This window comes from Melozone crissalis, unplaced genomic scaffold (genome assembly GCF_028551555.1).
Source record: "Melozone crissalis strain CALT ecotype California unplaced genomic scaffold, PUWL_Pcris_2 ptg000042l_1, whole genome shotgun sequence".
Taxonomy (NCBI): Eukaryota; Metazoa; Chordata; class Aves; order Passeriformes; family Passerellidae; genus Melozone; species Melozone crissalis.
The window spans coordinates 2297534-2319863 of record NW_026535820.1 but is presented as its reverse complement, the minus strand read 5'-3'; the positions used below and the strand labels follow the sequence as shown (position 1 = coordinate 2319863).

The following is a 22330-nucleotide window of genomic DNA, read 5'->3' as shown; positions in this document are numbered from 1 at the left end:
GCAAATGTATATTCATTTTACAGATTGCTTCAGTAAGGAACAAGCAGCATGGTATGAGTATGTATGGATGGGTACCATTCATTGGAGTGTGTATATAGAAATTTATGTGAAGGTCTGAAACCACTTGACAACTTATGCTGAAATTTGGCCCTTGTTTTCAGTATTTTAAATTACTGAAGAGATGCAAATATTCTGATGGGCATTTATAGCTACATGTAAAGGAAGATATAAGATTAATGTTTACAGTGTTACAAATGAATACGGAATGGCATAGCCAGAATTCTTAATTTTATATATTATTTTATACAGGAGAAAGTAAACTACACTGCATAAAACTGTAGAGGAAATTACATTTTAGGGTACTTCTATCATAATGCTGCTTCACAAGCAGGAAATTTCCCATTTCTCTCATATTTATATAAAGATGTCTCTTCAGTCTACCTTTACTATAATACCCCTCCCTACTTGCAAGTGTTCTCATGGAAACTGCAAAAATATTTCAGGATTTATCTTGCAATAAGCTGCTTTAAAAACTGGATCAATATGCAATTTCAGATAATGGCCATAGTTAAACTGCAGAAATGATTCTGCAAATACAATGCTCCTAACTTCAAGAAGAGCCCAGTCTGCTAGCCTTCAGCATGCATGTCTGAATTTGAACATCTATCCTTTAGCATGGACAAGGGCTGTGGTTTACTGAATCACAGCTGAGGAGGGTGAGAGACCTGCTGTACTACTACTTAATCATTAAGCTTGACTATAATATCCCAAACTACTCTTAGAAATGAGTTAGCTAACAAGAGTCTGAGGGGAGCAAAAATAAAGCCTACCCTTTTCACACACTGCTGCTTAGATGTTCACAGTTTGAAACACAACTTTTGTCAGGACAAACATTTTCTTTCTTGAACATTTAATAGTTAAAAAAAAATACAAATTACCAAAAGAAAGAAGTCATCTGTGACACTGGAGTTCAAGTTTCCAAACTGAAAACTACTTTGAGTCAAAGCATCAGCAGGAGTCTTAGAATGCTAGACAGAAATAAACTAGGTAATAAAATGCCATTATGTTCAGCAATGCACAAATCTTCTGGATTGACAAGCCTGGACCATTTTGTTAGAACAAAGGATGGTATTTCTTTAAATCTAATCCTTAAAGGGAGAGCACCCAATTTAGTCTTGAGTTTACAGAATAGTTTCCAAGATTTTACATAGGCTTGGATTTACAGCAACAAGAAAACCAGAATAGGCTCAGAAATTAGTTGTTAAAATAGTGATTTTGATTTGGACAAGAGTCTCATGAAACAGTTTACTTCCTTGGGCATCCTGGTGAAAAGCTTTCTTTTTCATATGGGTCTTTTATCTTCCACTTTATGTTGTTCATCTACAGTTAGTCATGTCAACTATCAAAGAAAAAATGAAACAAACCTTTTTGAGCTCCAAGTCTCTTTCATGCTTATTTATTGATGAAGAAATACTTCGGGCACAGAAATAAATTTAATATACTTGCTCATTTCAACCATTTTATCAAAGCCAATTTTAGGAGCTTTCACTGTACAGTTTGTAATACTTAAAAGTATGAATCCTTGTATTATGTGTTATCCATAGAGGTTTCCTAACAAATATTAATCAGTTCCTTCAGACACAGAGCAGTACGAGAGAGATTCCAAATACCACTTTTCATTCTTACTACCTGTTTAACAATTACTTTTTAATTTTTTTAGTAAAAATAAAACCAAAAAAGAGGGGGAAATCCCATAGTCAAAACAAATCATTTTTAAAAAGTTGAATAACAGACATAAAAACCAAGCCCAAGTTGGGAAAAAAATTATCCCAGATGAAATAATAAGACATACACAAAAAATTTCTTTTAAAAAAATCAGAAAAAAAGCATTGAATCAAACTGTTTCCTGCAATGCTGGAGTTCCTTGATGTAGTGCTATTACTAAATATAGTATTTTACTAATCTCAGCAGGGTGCTGGCTAACTGCATGCCCGTCAGATGTTTTTAACGGCCACCCCCTGTGGAACAAATCTAAGGAGAGCATGAAAAACACCCACATTTAAAAAAGCCCCCTTGCTAGATCATTAAGGAAAGATAAAGGCCTGTACATTGGGATGTGATATATAACACAATCACTGTGCCAAGAAAACACATGTTTGATTAGCGCGCCTCAGGTTCATTAATCGCCGTGTCTGCCTCACAGCAGTGGGTACAGTTCCCTCCGTAGCTACTGCACCAAAGGGTAAAGACACTTGGTAGCTTAAAGACTGACAGTTCAGCAGTAAATCTTGAGCTATTCCAACATGCCTCTCTCACACAGTTTGAATAGCAGCTGTATCATAGCCTTAAATCTTCATTAAAATACAGTCCTAGGGTTTAGATGATGAAATAAACCATTACTGCACCATAAATAGGCAACAACAAGCAGACTAAAGGCATTGTCACAGGTTACTGAGGCAGTATTTCACCCTCCTGGCTACAGTAACGCACACACTTGACATCTACAAAAACCAGCAAAGTACAAATAAGAGGAGAAAAAAATATTTGGTACGGTTTCCATAAGACAATGTATAAAATATCTGCTAAATGCAAAGCAATTCTGAGATGAAGAAACTTGAAGAGGGTTTTTTTCCCTGCTATTCCTCTGAATTCAAAGCTCCTGTTTCAGTGATTCATGAGAACTGGAAGGTTGAGCCATGTATTATGCTCAGTCAAGCAAGGGAGACCCAGCTCTGTCTGACCTCTGGATGTGATGTTTGGTTTCACAAAAGAGAAAATCAGCTGCCATCATAGCAGAGAGGATAACCAATGCAGTAAGGTCCTTACTGCTCACCTTCCATCTGTTAAATCTCAACCCAGATGTGTATTTACACAGACAGCAGCACATGCAAAGTGAGCAACTTTGTTTACAATGGCTGGCACTGAGAGGTGCAAAGAGACCTGTTTGTCTGATAGGAAAACTGAAATCAGGGGATGGGACTTTCTATTTAAAAAAAAAGTCACACTTACAATGAAAACTACCTAGCTATCCTCTATTCTGTAAATAAGATACATATTTTTTTGTCAACATAGGAGAGAGTAGCTTAACTCCACCGAGTTTAAACACTTAATACAATCATCCCCCCAAATAAATAATAAAAACGTGATAAAAATTAATACATTAATTATTCAGAAATTAACACAATGCAGAGCACTACAAAATAATGTTAACTATAGCTGACATGGTTTTTGCAGAAACAACTTGTCTGTCACACATATAACAGGTAAATACTGTGTTTCCAGAGGGAGGAGCTTTAATTAATTTTATAATTCACATCAAAGGAAACACGAAAAAACTGGCAATCCTGAGATCTCCTGTTTTCATCACAGGGCCTAAAAAGTAGGAGGGAGGTGAGAAGGTGTGTTTTGCTAATAACATACCCTGAGGATGAGCATGGTATGGAGCATTAGTGGATGAGCCTGGTCTTGGGTACAACCTGAACAACTGATGACATGAGAGAGGAACTTGGTTACTTTGGAAAGACAAAGTTGCTTGAGTTTGAAATAACTTTCTAGCAACAGCATGAATGGAAATAAGTTCTCAGGAACACTCTTTTTAAGGACTAAGGTTGTCACTGAAGTGAAGAGTGAAGCAAACATTAATGATTCTCTGTTTACAAACCACGTGTGAAAGCCCCAAATGCTGCATTAATGAAGGGAGAACAGGATCAGTGTGAAACTGTGAATAGAAAATCAGCTGCCTGAATTGGCTAAGAAATCTGATGCTGGTACAGACCCTGATGTTGTGCACTAACCTAGAAATAGGGCAAAATGCATAAAAAACCACCCTTCTTTAATTAAAACAAGAAACAACCATTTCACTTCTGAAAATTACCCTGCTCGGTTGTGCTTTCAGTGTTGAGTGAGACTGAAGGAGAAGATATCCAAACAAACCCTCTCTTAAAGCCTCAGCTTCAGTCACAGAGAGGGGAACAAACTCTAACTTGTCTCCTTTCTCCTTTTTCACCTTTTCTTATTGCATCTCTTTTTAAGGGCTTTTTCTTGAGAGCTGAATTCCCTTACTATAATTAAAACTAAACCCCAGTCAGCTATGAATTCACCACTGCACCTTCACATTTTTGCCAACTGAAACTTCCAGTCTTTCAAAGTTTGGGCTCTGTTCCAAGCCAAGGTCTGTAGCTAAGTTATCAAGTCACATTAGGATTTACTGAGAAAGATTTTGGCAGAGAATGCAGTCCGGTGTGTTCAGTGCTGGCTGCAGTATTTTGAGAGATCCTGATAGCTTTTAAACTTTCTCATACATAAATCCCCTAAATTCTAAAATTGGCTATCAAAATATAACTCACATTTTTTCCACAGACCAAGTTACATGCAGGGATATGTGGGAGGATTTCAAACTCTTATTTGCAAGATGCTAAGCAGACAAGCTAAAATGTTACCAAGGTGACATCCACACCACACCTGAGGACCCACACACTACCAGTAGCCAGTTATTCTCTGTTTACCTTCTTTCCTTTCAGAAACAAGAAAGAGGCCCCCGGCTTTTTCTGGAGACAAGAAGAGCAAAACTTCAGCAGTGCTTGAATAAAGGGCTTGAAATAAGGAGAAAGGTAACAATGGCCAGAATAGAAGAAAGTTAGTTTAGATAGAATTCTGGTCCAGCTAGTTGGATAGCTTGTGCTAGATTTGCATTTGTTTTCCTAATGCTGCATACTCATGAGTCAACTTGGAAACACTCTTGCTGCAGCAAATACTACCTCCTGCAGTATGCTTTGTGAACAAATAGGCTACATTTCCATTTTGCATACCTTTCCTTATGGCAACTCATATGAGAATGATTTTTATGTTTCTTTTTAAACAGAATGCTGCCACCATTCTGACTTCCTTTCAGGTCAAAAATGGGATAATATGAACTAGATGGTCTGTAGTCCACAGAATCATTTCTGAAATAAATGGAAACTATAAAACCACTTCTTGTAGATCTACCTTGGGTCACTGCCATCAACTGTGGCTCTGCCTACCTTCCCTCAGAAGTTGGGTGATTAAGAAAACCTATAAAACAGAATGCAATGAAGTCCAGGTGCTTTGATTTTTACATGAGGCTCTCTCTGAAGATCAATTCTTGCTATCATCTTGTTCTGGTTTATCTCTCCCTCTATTTCACATTCTCAACATATTTTCTTTCCTTTGGCTAGTTATGTATAAATCAAGGTTTGAAGACCTAGAAGTCCTTTCCTACACAACACAGCCATTTGATGTCAAGTTGATTTTCAGTAGCAGGACACCTGCAAGTTTCTGAGAGCCAAGTAAAAACTCTCAATTATCGGGTAGCCTGGAGTTGTGCAAATCAGAAATGTCCCTAAAATTGTCAATAAAATCCTGCCTGACTTGCTGTCATTCTTGGAGAAAACTTTTTCCCCTTCAAATACAAAAAAAAATAGTAGTTGTCTTGAAAAATGAGTAAGTTTTGCAGGAAATAACTCAATAAAAAGGTGTAAGTTCTCTTCCAAGCACAATGATGTAAGTTCACATGGATAAAAGGAGCTTTCCTATTTCCTGACTTCTGCCCAGTGGCACACAGAGGGAAAGATGTTACTGAAGCATAAAAAGCTGTACCCAATTTTGACTGGGATTGAGCTACTTTGCTTCATAGCAGTTTGCTTAGTGCTATGTTTTGGCTTTGTGACCAAAAGTGTGGGTAACACACCAATTCCTATTGCTGAGCTGGGCTCACACAAGGGCTTTTCTGCTTCTCACACCACCCCATCAGCAAGAAGGCTGGGGATGTGTAAGAAGCCAGGAGGGGACACAGCCAGGACTCCAGCTGAGCAAAGGGATATCCCACACCATATGGCATCACACTCAGCACACAAAGCCAGGGGAACAAGGAGGGTGGGGGTTTTGGAGTGATGGTGTTTGTCTTCACAAGTCACTGCTACATGTGATGGAGCCCTGCCCTCCTGGGGATGACTGAATACCTGTCTGCCCAGGGGAAGTGATTAATGAATGATTTTTTTTGCTTTTACTTGCATGTGTGGCTTTTGCTTTCCTTATTAAACAGTCTATATTTCAACCCTTGAGTTTTAGCACTTTTACCCTTCTGGTTGTTCTCCCACATCCCACTGAAGGGAGTAAGAGCAGCTGCATGGAGCTGATCTGCCCACCAGGGTATACCTGCACAATCCCTTCTGGCCAGTGTGGGGCATGAGGAGTTAGAGATAACAACTGATTCGATCAGAGCATGCTATACCAAATTCATATCTGTTTAGCTATTAGTTGTCAGGCTCCTGTGCTTGCCATGGGGCTTGCTTGCCTGGATGTAGATTAGTAACTAGTGCTCACTAGTGACTGCTTTTTGCTTCTGTTGTTTCATTTTCTTCTTATCATCCTATTCTGTTCTGCCTGGGAAGATACTGATAACAGGAATGGGCTGGCAGACAACCAGGGCACTGCTCCCATTCCTGTGCTGAACAGGCTGGAACTCAACTTCACAGGACTGTGACTGTGGCTAAAATCATGATGGTACAACAAAAAACACACATGGCCACGGAGAAGTCTATATTAGAGCAGGTACTCCCCTGAAGGGAGAGTGGCCTAGGGATACTGTCATTCTGGAGCAGTTACATCCCCAAAGGATGGTGGTCTGTAGACAAGCCCACACTGCCCATGTGGATGGTGGGCCTGTGTGTAATCTCAAACTGCAGGAGGGACAAGGGGAGGAGATCATTGCAATGCTGAATCCTATGGTCTGGTCCAAAGGGATGAGGCCCGAAGATTGTAGTGGAAACACCTTTAAATTGTTGTAATCCAGGATCTGAGCTGCATGTCATGGGAATTACTATAGCAGGAACCCCTCGTTGCTAGCCAGGCAAAGAACAAAGGGAGGAGTTTGCTGCAAACCCTATTATTTTTTGTTGTTAAGCCCTATAATCTGGCCCAAAGGAACCAGCAGTGGAGACTGTTACAGGAATACCTTTAAACTTCTGTAACCCAGGATGTGAGCAGCATGCTATGGAAACTAGCACAGCAGGAACCATCTGAACCAATGGAGAGCAAGCCTCACAAGATGTGAAAGTACAGCAGTGACCCAACCTGAGCTGTCTTTGGTGCACAGTAACTCCATGGATCACACCACCTCTCCTGTCCTGAGTGAACTGATTGAACACAGATTGAATAACAGATTGAATACACATGGACTAAATGGACTCAAGGGATACTTTGTGGACTTTTAAAGGGGTGATCCAGACTAAGGTAATGATATCCATGTATATATTCCAGGATGGGTAAGAGGAGGTGGTTAATGAGGGACAATCTATTGGATAATGTGGGACCTGAGCACAGTGTCAATAGTATGGAATAAAGGGTGGATTGCACGTTTTTTTTTCTGGGATGGAGTTAATTTGCTTCATAAAAGCATGTATAGTGCTAAGTTTTGGATTTATGACCAAAACACTGTTGATAACATACTGGTACTTCAGCTGTTGCTGAGCAGGGTTTGCACAGCACCAAGGCCTTTTCTGCTCCTCACCCCTTCCCATCAGTGAGCAGTCTGGGGGTGCACAAGGAGCAGGGAGGGGATACAGCCAGGACAGCTGACCCCAATTGACCAAAGGGATATCCCAGTGATATCCTGCTCAGTGACAAAAACTGGGGACACTCAGCATTATGGCCCTTGTGTTCCCAAGTCACCATCACACGTGATGGAGCCCTGCTTTCAGGAGGTGCCTGAACATCTGCCTGCCCACAGGAAGTGGTGAATGAATTCCTTGTTTTGCTTTGCTTGCACACACAGCTTTTGTCTTCATCTCAACTCCTGAATTTTATCACTCATGCCCTTCTGATTCTTTCCCTTATCCCACCAGGGGGGAGAGAGTGAGCAGCTGTGTGGGGCTTAAGCTGCCCACCAGAGTTAACCCACAACAAAAGCCTATAGTAATTGGAACATCAGGCAATAGTTTGGTAATTGGTGAAAGTGCAAACTTCCCATTAGAAAAAATCCCCACAGCTTTCAGAAGACACAGAAACTGAGATAATGAGGGCTTTGTCAACCATTTCTAAAGGTGTTTATACTCCCTCAGGGTAAGAGACAAACATTGCTGTTGAGATTATTGTACTGGCCATTGAGCATGGCACAGTACAAGCACACAGGAGAAAATACCCTTCTGCCAAGAGCCAGCCTTTAATACTTCTGGTGAAGACAGAGCACAACATCATTCCACACATCATTTTACAAAAACTGATCTGACCAATGAGCAGGAACAGTGATAGTACACCTGACCAAGATCTCAGGCACCAGGACAGGAAACAAAAGCCCAACTCCACTGCTTGTTTTACAGAAGCAGGTATTGATAATACCTGGTATTGATAGCACAGTCACTCTCAAGTTACTTGAAGGGACTTAAAAATAAGTTATCGTTATATTTTTAATATAAGTTCAATAATTCCCACTACCCTTTGAATGTTAACACAAAGGCAAACCAGCTGATCACAGTTCTCTCTGGGACTGACTGTACACTGCTATTTTAGAATAATTTCACTAATATTTGCAGTCTGGTCAATCCTGCTGGGAAAGAAGTCCCCAATGGTTCTGGGGGTGTGGGGAGGGAAGGGGTTAGATGTACAGTTACATACATAGAATTATAGGGGATCTTGACTTCAAATGTGGGCAAATAAACACTGTCTTTAACAGTCTTATTTCAAAAGTATTCTTCTCTAACACAATCATGCAAACATCTTCACTTTTTAATATCTTATTTTTTTCCAATTTTTGGAGATAGGATCTTCAAAGAACCATTTATCTGAAAACATTTTATGGACATAGATTTCAAATCTGTTTTACGTTAATGATGCCAAGAAGCCTGATGCTGTAATTTCAAATGCTTAATTATTATTTGGGTTTTCTACTTTGAACAAGTGATGGGACTTTTGTATTCTTCAGCACTAGCCCATTTTCTGGGATTCCAGTCCCAAGCTGAAAGTGGCCACAAACTGTGTCCACAGCCAACACATTCAAGGACAGAATGGTATCATCTGGATTTACATTCTTGTTTTTAGCACTTGCTGCACTTTCTCTCTTTGGCTTTATCTGGAGATTTGCTAAAACATACCTTTAGATTCATTCATTTGCAGGGAGCTTTGAAAATACACTCTCTCTGGCAGCTAACACTATAACTACAACTATCTTCATTATAATAGATTCAGTGCACAGAACCCTTCCCTCCATCAAACCAATAAACAGCCCAAGTTTGCAAAACAGTATGTAGGGTGCCCCAGCTAGTGGAGGTAAGGTAACTAATCTGCACAGGTGTATATGTAAACCCCAAACAGCTTCTACCTTTTCAGATTATTTTACAGCTTCAAATGACTTCCTATTCACATCCATAGGGTCTGTGTCAATTTTGAAAATGGTATTTAGGTACTTTTTAAAAATCTGACCTGCTCAGATCAATTATGTAAAGATCAGACCAAAACTACAGGTCTTTCCTTGAAATCCACCGAGGGTAGAACTTCCCTGAAATTCTCCTCACATGCATACCTCAGAAGTGAGATCCAAGCACTCCTACACTGATTTCCAAATCCAACCTCCACAAAGTGTTTTGTTTTGTTTAAGGCCGCTGTAGAAAAATGTTTGAGCTCAGTGTCAACCCTAATACAAGTGTAGAAGTTTAATTTCAGTCTAGTCCTGCCAACAATTCAAACCCATGCACTGGAATGTGTGAGCCACAAGTAAACCTGACTCTAGAGCATCCAGCAGGACCTCTCCTGTGCGTGCAACCCTTCAGAAATGTGTGCATTGGGGAAAGGAGAGACATTTAGAAATGCCACACAATAAAACATTGAAGTATCCATGTATAAAATGGAACAGTTAACGAGTAAACAAATGTGGAGGGGAAAAGAAAATTGTGTAACCATTGCAATCAGAGGAGAACATCACATAGAAACTATATCCTGTGTGAGGTTTTGTTACGGAGCCACTATGGAGGAAAGTTTAGACTCCAAGCCCTGCCAATGTAGCAAGCCAAATATGCCTACAGCCACATACTGGGACTGACTGTGGGCACTCAACCCTGGCATTTTACATTTTTCTATGATCTTTGCTTTGTGGAAATTCACAGTGGAATTTCCTACTGGACTACCTGCAACTTGTGTTTTGCTTCAGTAAAAACTGGAGGCTCAAGTTATACGTGTGTAAACAGCTTCTCTAAATGTTTCCATTTAAACAAATTCTCTGAATAATTTACTGCACTTAAATGGTCAGCAGAAATAACTGTAACTTTCCTAGTCTGGTTACAGAACAATGGCCAAAATACCACATAGTCACTTAAAAATAACAATTTTACCAAAGCTGAATTTTCCTTTAAACCATTTCCAGGCAAAGTCTGCAAAACAATTAACTGGGTAGATAGCACTCATAAATACGAAGCAAGCACTAAAATGCTTTATTCAGAGTTTGTAAAGGCTTGCTTCAAGAATTTGCGTTTAATTATCACAGGTAATTTGAAGCCTGACCTCTGAAAGTATCCAAGCTAAACACCTGTTCTTCAGTAACACTGAGCTGCTGCTTATCAATTACAAATGTCTTTAGAATAATAAATCATAAAGAATGAAAATGCAATTTTTTACTACTTAACTATACATTGGTCCCAATAACTTAATATTAAGGGCTTACAATAGAACATAGCTGAGATCATATACATACAGTTTAGAAGAACTTAAGTTAAATAAATGTGTTTTAAAGATGTGTCCCCTGCAGCTAAAGCAGTTGAAGAAAACCATTCAAATAGGCAAATAACATTGTTTACATTTACAAATGAAACATCATATGAGTATTTATTGATTTTTTTAAAAAATTCAAAAAATACATTGTAACAGAACAGAATGTATATGCTCTTCAATGAAAGACAAAAACTATGGTTATCATCTGGACCAGAATACAAATACATGCTAACAATTTAAAAATCATTTTGGGTCATTCAGGAAACATGAAACAAGCTAGCTGTTTGGAAATGCAGTAGTCTTCTCCTTTAGTAAATATGCCTGAGAAAGTTGACCTGTAAAGACATTGGCTTTTAAACTCTAAAACACAAAGAGCTTTCTAGGCTGAAATGGTGAAGAGACCTGTGATATGCACCTGACAGGCCACTGAGCCATTTCCCACAGAGATTCTGTTCACTGCTCCACCTCAGCTCAGCCATCCAGCAGTGGCAGAGTTTCACATCAATACCAGGCTTATTGAAGTGAGGTGTTAAAAAGCATGCTAAGATGATGTAAAACCAGCAGTTACATACACAGTGGATAGATGTTAATAATCAAGATTCCGTACCAAATTCCTTGCTTTGTATTAGGGCCAAGCAAAAAGTAGTAGTTTGGTTCAGGGATGAAAAGGACTATATTTTTTGGCTCAAGGTAAGACCCTTTAAAAACAGTTTCTACAAAAGCATCTAGAATCAAAGCATGAGAAAAAAGAAAAAAAAAAAACCAGGACAAACACAACTAATCATTTTACAGTAACCACATACTTTAGGCAAGGAGGACCCAAAACAGTAACATAAATTATGCATCGATTCTATGAAAATAAACCATTACTAGGAGACACAAGCAATCTGACAAGATGTGAAAGTGAGCAGTGAAAACTTCATGGATTGAATTTCGTTTCATCAGAATTAATCTGTTTCTACTGCAGGCAGGTAATAAACGGAACTCAGGAAAACTGAATTCCTATTAGCAGCTTAACTCTACTACAGTGAAGCTGAGGCTATTACTGTTTCTTTCATTAAGAGACATTCAAATGAATGAAGCAAGTATGACATTTCAAAAATGAAGACCAAAAGAAAGCTGGATGTACATTTTAGACAAAAACAGTGTTAGGTCAAATTCACAACTGGTGATATCTGATGTAAGAAAAAGTAATTTAACTATGCTGCTTATACCAACAAAACATCTGACACTATTTCTTGAATTCTAGCAGCTTTTTTAAAGTCACTCAACAACTGCATACCTTGAAAATTACATGGGACAAAAAAGTTCATTATCAGGCATGCAAAAGGAACCTCCCATTTTTAGAATTTAGTTACATGATCAAATTACATGTGCTAAAGCATACAAAACCAACTCTTCAAATGAAGCAAATTCACAATTCTGAAAAGGGAAAAAACTCCAGACAAAACAAAAACTCAAAACAAAAACCTGTGACAGGAGAAAGTACATTTCTACATATATCTCTGACAGTTCAACACTGTAAAATGAGCCACTATCCGTACACATGTGTAATTCTGCATGTAATGGGATAGGGAAGAGGCTTCCTCTTCCTAACTTCCACACCACAGAAATGACTGAATGGACTACAGAGGCTGCCACTGCCCTATGAAATACAGGGTACTTGGCATTGCTGGATACAGTGTTCAAGGACTCAGGCACTGACCCAGCGTGTTTCATCTTACATTCTCTACTATTGACTATGATAGCAAAAACATTCTGCATTGCTCTGACACCAGCTTGGCTTCTAGGCTGCACCTTCTGAAACAAAACACCATTCTCAGGGGTCCTGGTTCCAGCCAGGAAAGGGTTAACTTTTGCAGTAGCCAGGAGGAGGCATGACTAGGACCTGGAGGTTATCCTCTAACACCTCACATCACTGCTGCAGGGAGGGAGTCTCTTCAGGGGAGAAAGGGGACCCTTCTGGTCAAGTATTGTGGCAGAGGGAGTGGCTGGGTATTGTTTATTGGTGGGGGGGTTCTGTGTGATTCTTGCACTCTCTGTCACTAATATTGGTCAAATTCTTATCTCTCGGCTGTTTCCAATAAGTTGTTCTTATCTCAACCTGTGATCTTTGACTTTTGTGCTTCCAATTTGCCTCTCCATCCAGTTTAAGGGGTGGGAGGAGAGGGAAGGAGGAGCATGTGAGTGGCATGTGGTTTGGAGAGTCTCAGTGGGAGCACTAAATTGGGGAGTATCATTCCTAAATCACTACAGCCTTATTGGGCACCCAGTGTGGGGCATCAAGGGTTGAGGTAACAACAGATCTGTCCAGAGTAGCTTGGAAACAAATTCAATCTAAGCATTTGTTGCCTTAACTCCAGAGCCACTGGTCACAATGCTGCTTGGTCTGTTCATGTGGTTGTGGTGCCTAACCCTGCATTCACATATTCCCCTATATTCCTATATGTGGTCCTTGCGATGTTCTTTTTCAGAGCAGGGAGAAGGACTGGAGTTGCTTTTTCGCTGTATTATGGGATATCAGTCTATGATCAAGGGCAATGAGCGTAATTTTGAAAGTGTATTCAGTGCTGCTCTCCTACCTTTACTTTAAGCACTGTCTTTGGGAGTCAATAATCACATTCAGTCTGTAGGGGAATAGGGGAGGATGATTTTCCCCAGTTTTTCACCTACTTCTCCTCCTTCAGCTGTTACAACAGCTTTTGAGAATTTTGAATTTCCCTTCGATGTTAAGGAAAGCATGTTCTTGTGGCTAAGACTCACTGTCTCAGTCCACACCATGCCTAGAGTCAAGAAACAGATTTCTAGGAATTTCATTCAGAGATCTGCCCCAAGGGTGGATAGTCATGAGTGGCATGAAATGTGGCAAAAAACAAAGCAGTTTTTAAAAAAATCTTCTGCTCCAGTGGTTTGGAAGTTCATCCCTGAACAACTACAGGATCTTGCTAAAGTGACAGAATATTTGCAAGGAGGATGCTGTGGCAGCTCAAAAAAGGGGCAACTTTTTGTAGCATGCTGGGCCTGGCTACTCTTTACTGGACACAGTTCAATACTGGACAGCATCCTCAGGGGAAAGAGGAAGAAAACAGACCTACAGGCACTGTGGCCTGATTTGCAGGTGAACCCAAGGAATCGCCTGTGCCAGTAGTAGTTGCCCCTATAAAGAAGAAGAAAACCAAATCAGCTCACTTAGTGAGGGAGAAAGAGGAAGTAGAGCTCTCACAACAGGAGGAAGAGGCAGGGCCAGAGATAATCACCTGATCCCTATTCCCAGTTGTATGGAGTTTGCATGGCCTAGGTTTTGGGGGGGCTGTGAGGGAGGGGCTACAAGGGTGGCTTCTGTCAGAAGTTGCCAGAAGTTCTCTCCATGTCCAGCAGAGCCAATCCCTGGCAGTTCCAAAGATGGATGTGCCGCTGGCTAAGGCTGGGCCAATTAGAAATAGCGGTAATACCTTTGAGAAAACATATTTAAGAAGAAAGATAAATTAAAAACTGTTGTACACTTGAAATTGTGGCTGGAAAAGGATGGAGTGAGAACATGTAAGAAAAGCTCTGCAGGCACCAAGGTCAGTGCAGAAGGAGGAGCAGGAGGTGCTCCCGGCACCACAGCTGGGATCCCTCTGCAGCCCACGATGGCCATGGTGAAGCAGCTGTGCCCCTGCAGCCCATGGAGATCCATGGGGATGCAGGGATCTGCCTGCAGCCTGTGGAGGAGCCCCACAATGGAGCAGGGGGTGCCTGAGAGGAGACTGTGAGTCCCTGGGAGACCTGTGGAGAGAGGGGCCCTGCTCCTATACTGGAGCAGCCTGGCCTTGAAGGACTGCACTCCATGGAAGAGTCACCCATGCTGCAGCAGCTTGGGCATGGATTGTATTGCCCATGGGATGGAGTCACACTGCAGCAGTTTGGGGAGGACTGCATCTCATGAGCTAGACTCATGTTGGAGAAGTTCATGAAGAAGAGTCTCCTGTGGGAGGGACCCCACAGCGCAGCAGGGGAACAGCTCTCTCTCTGGGCAGTGGGAGAAGCCACAGGTGATGAACTGACCAAACCCCCCATTCCCTCTGTCCCTTTGCTGTCAGTGGAAAGGAAGGAGGGGTGAGGGTATGAGAGATAAAGTAATATTTTGCTGAAGCCAAAAGGTTGTTAAGTGAAAGTTGTTGGTTCTGTGTGGTGTTGCTTGTGGTTTGGATTTGTTCTGGTTGGTTTGTTGGGTGTTGTTGTGAGCTGGGAGAGGGGCAGCATTGAAGACCTGACCAAAAGGAAGTAGGATGAGAGGGGAAGAGACAGAAAAGTAGGCAGTCAGGAGATAATGTAAATCCCCAAGTACACTGCCAATGGGAAGGGGGTCAGGGACCACCCCCTAGATGGGAAAAGGTATATTTTGTAACCATTCTGTTGGGAGGGTGTGTGTGCTCAGCTCTAGGGGAGAGACGTGCACACCTGGCTCAGTTAAATCCTTACTAATAAACAGTTTGCTTTTGCTTTGACAAAAGTTTGTCCCCATTTAATTGCATCTAAAAGTTAGTTAATTTCTAACAGAGGGAAGGTGTTTTCAATGTTCTTATTGTATTTCTCATTATCCTGCTCTGATTTTGTTAGTAATAAATTCAACGCATATATATCTCTAAGTTGATAAGCATTGGGGAGTACCTGTTTTGCCCATGATGGTATTTGATGAATGATCTCTCCAATCCTTACTTTGACTCATGGATCCTTCATTATATTTTCTCTCCCCCATCCAGCTGCAGAGGAGAAAGTGGCTTTGGTGGGTGCTTGGCATCTGACCACTACACCAGGTGAGCAAAAATATGTCAGCCACCAGCCAGAAGAGCTCCTGGTGACCTGGCTGTGCCTCTGCTGGGACATTGTGTCCCACAGTATGAAACTAGGTTGTAATAAAGCCAAGCAACTGGAATCCCTGTCACAGGATGCAGGTATTGACAAAGAGATTGGGAAGAGGACAGAAACTCTCAGCTTCTGGAAGTGACTCCTGTCAAGCAGAGGGAAGGGCGTTCTCTCAAGGATGATCTAATAGCGTGTCAAAGCAGGTGGAATGCCATTGAGAAGAGTACCTGAGAGCATTAGCTGTGCTAGAGGTACTTTAAAGAGCAGCTCTCTGTAGCTCCAGATAAGGTCCAGAGTACACAGTCCATGTGGTGGAAGTTTGTGCAGAGCACGCCATCCTCGTACGCCATTGACATTAATGCCAATGAAAGGAGAACAAACAGTGCTTCAGGTGACTCTGGCAACATGAAGATCATGTTTTTGCCTCACTACCAACATGCATCTCAGCTGTGCAAGACTGTCCAAGATGACAGACAGATCTGAAAGACCTGAACAAGCTAGAGAGGACATGGCCATGGTCCCATGGCCCGCCAGCATGGTCCAGAGTCCTTTCTATTGGTAGCAAGGGCCCCCTGCTTGAGAGAGAGGGTGCACACCACAAGGTGGCCTGTGGTTTTACTTGCATGACCATAGAAAGGACATGAGGAAGTGGAATGGAAAACCCACCTGTGCCCTAGCAGCATGGGTACATGATTTGAGAGGAAGAACAACCACTGCAGAAAATCCTTCAAGGATAAATGCTACTCCAGTTTCTAGCAGACAAATAGTCAGACAGAACAGGAGGGCTGATGTTGCTTGAAACCATTTGCAGTACCTTCAGTTCAAATTTGTGAGCAACAAATACCATGACCAGAACTGGAGGGGTACTGACTCCAGCAAGGTGGAGGAAAGGGACAGTCAGATCTCTTGGATTGTGTGGATCTGATGGCTTGGCACACCAGACCCACAGGAGTTTAAGGCTTTACTTGACACCAGTGCACCACGTACCCTCATGCTACCAAGACAAGTTGGGGCAGAATCCATCTCTGTTTCTGGGGTGACAGGGGATCCCAAGAGCTGCCTGTACTGGAAGATGTACTGAACCTGACTGGGTATTGTGAGAGACTGGAGGAGATTGCTTGCTCAAAACAGTTTGGGGGTGTTTGTGGGCAAAGGAGCAGGTTGGGCCTTGCCTTGGTGGGGCAATGCCCTGCTCCACACACCCCATCCTCTAAAGCCTGCATCCCAGCCCCATAGTGACTGCCAATCACAGGCACACTGGAGGCAATGCTCCTCATCCCATCTCTGAAGTGCTAACCCAGCTCCTCAGTGGCTGCCAGACCAGAAGTCTCACCTGGAGGAAGGGCCCAGGAAAGCCAAAGGGTGCTTAAGCCAGGACACCAGGCAAGCACGTCTTGACCCTACCTTCCCTTGGATTTTATATCAGCTGGAAGACCACTGGAAGCCAGCAGTAGTAGCTGTGTTCATTCTTTTCTGCATCTTTTCTTTCTCTTTTTCTCTTTCCTCTCCTTCTTATAATGCCTTCTTCTCAAAGTTTGAGTAACTTAAACCTGGATTGGTTGGAGTTTGCTATGTTCATCAGGCTTAGAGTTTGCTAAGTTAAGGCTTGGCAAAACATTTTACGTTGATTCAATGTTGCTCTAAACTTTTGCCTGAGTTCTCTGAGTTTCTGAAATTTGCCAGTAAAGTTTTGGTTGTTTTGATCTCTTGAGAATACCTTGTTGGTATTTCTCCCTTGCATCTAATTCAGGGCACATAAAAAAACCTGCAAGCCCTTTTAAAAGACTTGCTGAGTGAGTTCTGGGGTCTTGCAGGAATGAATGGCAAAACCACCCCACTGTGATGGGCCAGAGGCCTTGTGCATCCTTGGCATAGACTGCCTCAGGAGTGGGTATTTCAAGGACCCAAACTGACATGCAGTACACCTGGAGCCAACTGCCCAGGGGTGGAAGCACATTCCCACCATTTGCCATGGAATGATCCAGACTGCACTGGAAGAGAGTGAGGCTTCATAACACTTGCAATATATTGATGACATCATTCTGTGGGGCAACCAAGCAGAGGAAGTTTTTGAGAAAGGGGAGAAGATAATCCAAATCCTCCTGAAGGCTGGTTTTGCCTTAAAGCAAAGTAAGGTCAAGGGACCTGCCAGGAAACCCAGGCTTTAGGAATAAAATTGTAAGATGGATGTCATCAGATTCTAATGGCCATGGTCAACAAAACAGCATCTATGTCCCCACCAACCATCAAGAAACAAATACAGGTTTTCCTAGGAGCTGTGGGCTTTTGGAGAGTGCATATTCCAGAACTCAATCAGATTGAAAGCCCTCTATATCTTATGATGCAGAAGATGAATTATTTTAAGTGAGGTCCTGAAAAACAAGCTTCTGAACAAATTAAGGAGGAGATTGTTCATGCAATAGCTCTTGGGTCAGTCAGGACAGGACAAGATATGAAAACTGTGCTCTGTACTACAGCTGGAGAGAATGGTCCTTCCTGGAGTCTCTGCCAAAAAGTACCAGGGGACACTGGAGGATGACTCCTGGGATTCTGGAGTTGGGCATACAAAGGACCCAAGGCCTGCTATGCAACAACTGAAAAAGGGATACTAGCATCTCAGGAAGTTCAAGCTGCTTCAGAAGTGATTGGCACTGAAGCACAGCTTCTTCTGGCACCCTGCCAGTGCTGGGCTGTATGTTTCAAGAGAAAGTCTCTTCCACATGTCATGCCACTAATGCTACATAGAGGGAGTGAACTGTGCTAATCATACACTCAGCTTGAATAGGAAACCCCAAAAGCTCAGGGATCTTGGAAATCATCATGAACTACCTCCAGGGGTTTAGATTTTTGGGTGAGAACAGTCTGTGCTGTTGAATTGTGTAACACTGGTTGCAGAATGACACTGTATGCCATAACTGTGATGGACAAGGAGTATGGACTGCTCCAGATGCACCAGTAGTGAACTCGTGATGCAGCCTGCAACCAGCTGACAGCACACCAGCCCTCCTGACCTGGAAGACATCTATGATGTGTCACCCTGTTCTTCTAAGCCTTCTGATGTTTACATTTTTGTAATGGAGTTTCTCACACACTTTTCATGTAAATAGTGATTGTTTTGCATTCCTTTCTGGAGGAAGAGAAATTTGATGGACTGCTGGTTTGACCAATGTGGCTGGAGAGGTGGCAATTTCATCCTCCAATCCACGGTCACTTTTGAAAGTCTATAAATATTGGAGTTCAGAAATAAACTTCCTTCTTTTTACCTTGGACATTTCAGCTTGTGCATGTCGTTCATTTCGTGTCCTGTTGCGACACCGATGGAACCCACAGCCATGGACCAAATGAACTCAACAGACATCTTGGAGGAACAGCCATTGACTAGGGAAATGATACCTCTGCTTGTACATACATATATATAAATGGAATGTGTAGGATCTGGGCATGCAGGATGGTATAGAACAAGGAGTGGATAATGTCCTGGTTCTGGCCAGGACAGGGTTAACTTTTGCAGTTGCTAGGAGGGGCCATGGCTAGGACCTGGACATTATTCTATACCACCTCATGTCATTGCCATGTCTGGGGGTGGGAGTCTCTTCCAGTCAAATAAGCGTGGCAGAGGGCATGGGCAGGTATTGGCTATTCTCAGGGGGTTTCCAGGGGAATTGTTCATTTCTTCTGCCCCCTGTCATTAGCGTTGTTGCTGTTACTGTTCTTTTCCTTATCCCATTGCTGTTTCTAGAACACTGTTCTTATCACAACCCATGACATTTACCTTTTTTGTTTCCAATTCTCCTCTCCAGCCCACCACATGGGGAGGTGGGAGTGGGAAGGGGAGAGTGAGTGAGTGGCAGTGGTTTGGAGAGCATCAGTGGGACACTAAATTGGATAGTACCATTCCTAAACCAAAACATCAGGTTACATTTAAGAGGTGAAGGGTGGGAAGCAAAGAAACTACTTGAATGACCTGGCCTAGAAGACAAATGCAAAGGCAAGGTGGTGCATCAGTAGCTTCTGGATCAGAGTCAAAGGGAGAAACCAAGAGGTGAAGACTCTCAAAGAAGTGCAAGTTAAAAGCATAATTTAAGCCTGTAATTATTTAAGGAGAAGAGACATAGGAGGAAAGATGGGCTGCAGTAAGATAAATGTGAGGTGGAAATCTGCATCTCCTGGACCCAGAAACTGCCTCAGACACCAGCTAATTTTACAAGATAAGTTACATGCATGCCCACATTCAAGAGGGCAAGAGTGAAACCTTGATGGCAACGCTATGACTCTGGCTGAAGAGCTTCATTTTCCCCCTCCCATACCTGAAAGCCTTGAATCCTTGCCAAATATTCCAGCTGTTTTGAAGGCTGCACTGTAGAACAGGGGGAAGCAGGAGATATTCCTTTTAGACCTATGGCTTCGGCAGTTGGGGACGTTCCATTCATGAGAAGTTCCCTGGCAATGGTGGCCGTGCTATTTGTGGTAGGAGATATGCTGAAGAAAGAGCTGGAAGTCTGGCTCATTTCTTTGGATGGCATATAGCTTACAGTGGTACCAGGGGCTGATTTGTTGCGGCTCGCTTCCATCTCTTGATATACGTCAGGAGAGAGATGGAGTATTCCCTTTGGTGCTGAAAACAAAACCAAAGATCATTCTCATTACTTTGGAATGGGTTTGACATGTAGACAATTTTTATTAGCATATTTTACAGTGAAAAACAAAGTAAGAATTTAGAAGCAGTATATATTTTTTTTTTCACTAACTGTAAATGAAGTCACCTAATATATTTAGAAACTAAGCAGATCTGAAGGGGCCCTCTTCTTCCTCTTCCCCAACTCTTCATTTTTAAAATGGTACAAACCTTAACTTTAAAAGTAAACTGTGGATAGCATACAACACACAATATGAACAAAAAATGTTTGGAGACCTACAAACCATGAGGAAGAGATGTTACTTCAAAATAGTACCACAATCATTATTTCCCTACATTCTTCTACCTCCTATCTGATACAATAATTTAGGCTATTTTTTCACAAATAATTGAAACTAGTCTATATCAGCACTGTTGCCAGCCACAGAAGTAGTTTAGGTTTTTTCTCCCACCTACAGCTGGTGCTTGTACTCCCCAGCTGCTCTCTTGCAGCACCAGCACCTGCAGGCCCATGTAGGGATGTCCATGAGAATGAGCTGCTGAAGGTATTGGCTGTTCTCAAGGGGTTTCCATGGGAATTGTTCATTTCTTCTACCCTCTGTCATTAGCATTGTTGGAAGGGCAGTGTGGTTCCTTGCAGTAGCAGCATTGCCTTGAGTGCTGGCTTAAAGAGTTTGCTGAATCACAACAGCAGCCTGGGGCTAAAAAATCTTAAATTGCCCGGCAGCCAGTGTTACTGTGCTAATGACTCTGATGTGACTGACTGCTCTGCAGTGAAAAGGAATTTATTTATTTATTTATTTATTTATTTAGGTGCATATCCTACAGTTTTCGTCCTATAGTTTTCAAATAGTTACTTGCCTTTAAGAACATTTATACTGAAAAAGGAGAGCATATATGTGTCCTACTTAATATCAACAGGAGTTAAGGTAAACATTGAAAAAGCTAGATTTATGTGAATAAATTCTAAATATTTCCAGTGAGATGTAAATTAGGGATAATTTATCTACATTTAAACATTTTGAATACCTTTTCAGAAAATATCTCAACCCTAAACCTGCTTGGAAACAGAAATACATACTTGATCAGTTTTGCTGATAGTCCTGTGCATGGAAATGTGCAGAATTAAGTCTGAAGTTTGCTAGTTTTCTTACACAATGAAGCATTTTTTGGAAACACAAATAACCAGTTGGCTGATACTAGAGGGAAACCTTTTTCTTATTATTAATGCATCAGAAAATGAGTTTGAAATGTGTAATTTCATATTAAGAACATACTTTAATCTTCTAGTATATAATATGAGTGAACCTGAGCCATATGGCATTTCATGCTAGGGATAATAAACCTGTTTGTTAACTGATTTAGTAATCCCAAGAGAAATCAAAGGGTTCAATGTTTAATTCATTTGCAGTACTTATTAAATTAATCTCAGAAAGTAGAATAAATTCAAAGAAGAGGAGGAAATTAATTTCCAGTACCTAGGAAAGATTCCTTTAATCCTAGAAGTGCAAGTAGTACTTTTAAATAAAATGACTACCTCAAGGAGAAGACTCAGAAAATATTACCTGTAATTAATATCCTCATTTTCAACTACATGGTGAAAATGGAACTTCCTCAGTGCCGACTCAGCAAACTGCTTACAGGTGAATCTTTTAATTGATCTACTCGTACATTTGGCTTTTAAATTCATATTGCTTTTAGAAATCTGGAACATCTGCTTATATCATTTACAAAGACATATCTGTTATTCACCTGATTGCTCTCCCCACCTACCTCCATAGGGCTGGGGAGTCTGGTTGGATCCTGAACATTCAGGCTGCTTTTACCTAGTTTAGAACCAGCTCTAAAGGCAGTACACTGAGCTCCAGAGCTAAGCACAAATTCAAGACAATACTGCTGGGAAGTATGGAGGATAGGATCCCTAAAATTTCTTTTTCTCTGTCTGGGACAATTTCAAACATAATCTAATAGATAAACAACTGTGTAAATATACAGCATTATTTTATGGCACATAATCATTTTATGAGAAGAGAGACTTGACACACTTTTCCTGAGGCTGTAACCTCCAAGGCCTACCTCTGCCTGGATTTTAAAGTCTTACACAGGATGTAAGATTAATGAAAATTGAAA

At 41.4% G+C, this 22330-nt stretch overlaps 1 protein-coding gene across 2 annotated transcripts in view; it reads right to left on the bottom strand.

Annotated features, from left to right (window-relative positions):
* Positions 1-22330, bottom strand: part of STAU2 (staufen double-stranded RNA binding protein 2) — a 170598-nt gene that overhangs the window by 65236 nt on the left and 83032 nt on the right. For both annotated transcript variants that reach the window (XM_054284713.1, XM_054284714.1), the window contains exon 12: positions 19872-20179. In XM_054284713.1, coding sequence (XP_054140688.1) covers positions 19872-20179 — 308 coding nt within the window. The remainder of the gene's footprint in view (positions 1-19871; positions 20180-22330) is intronic.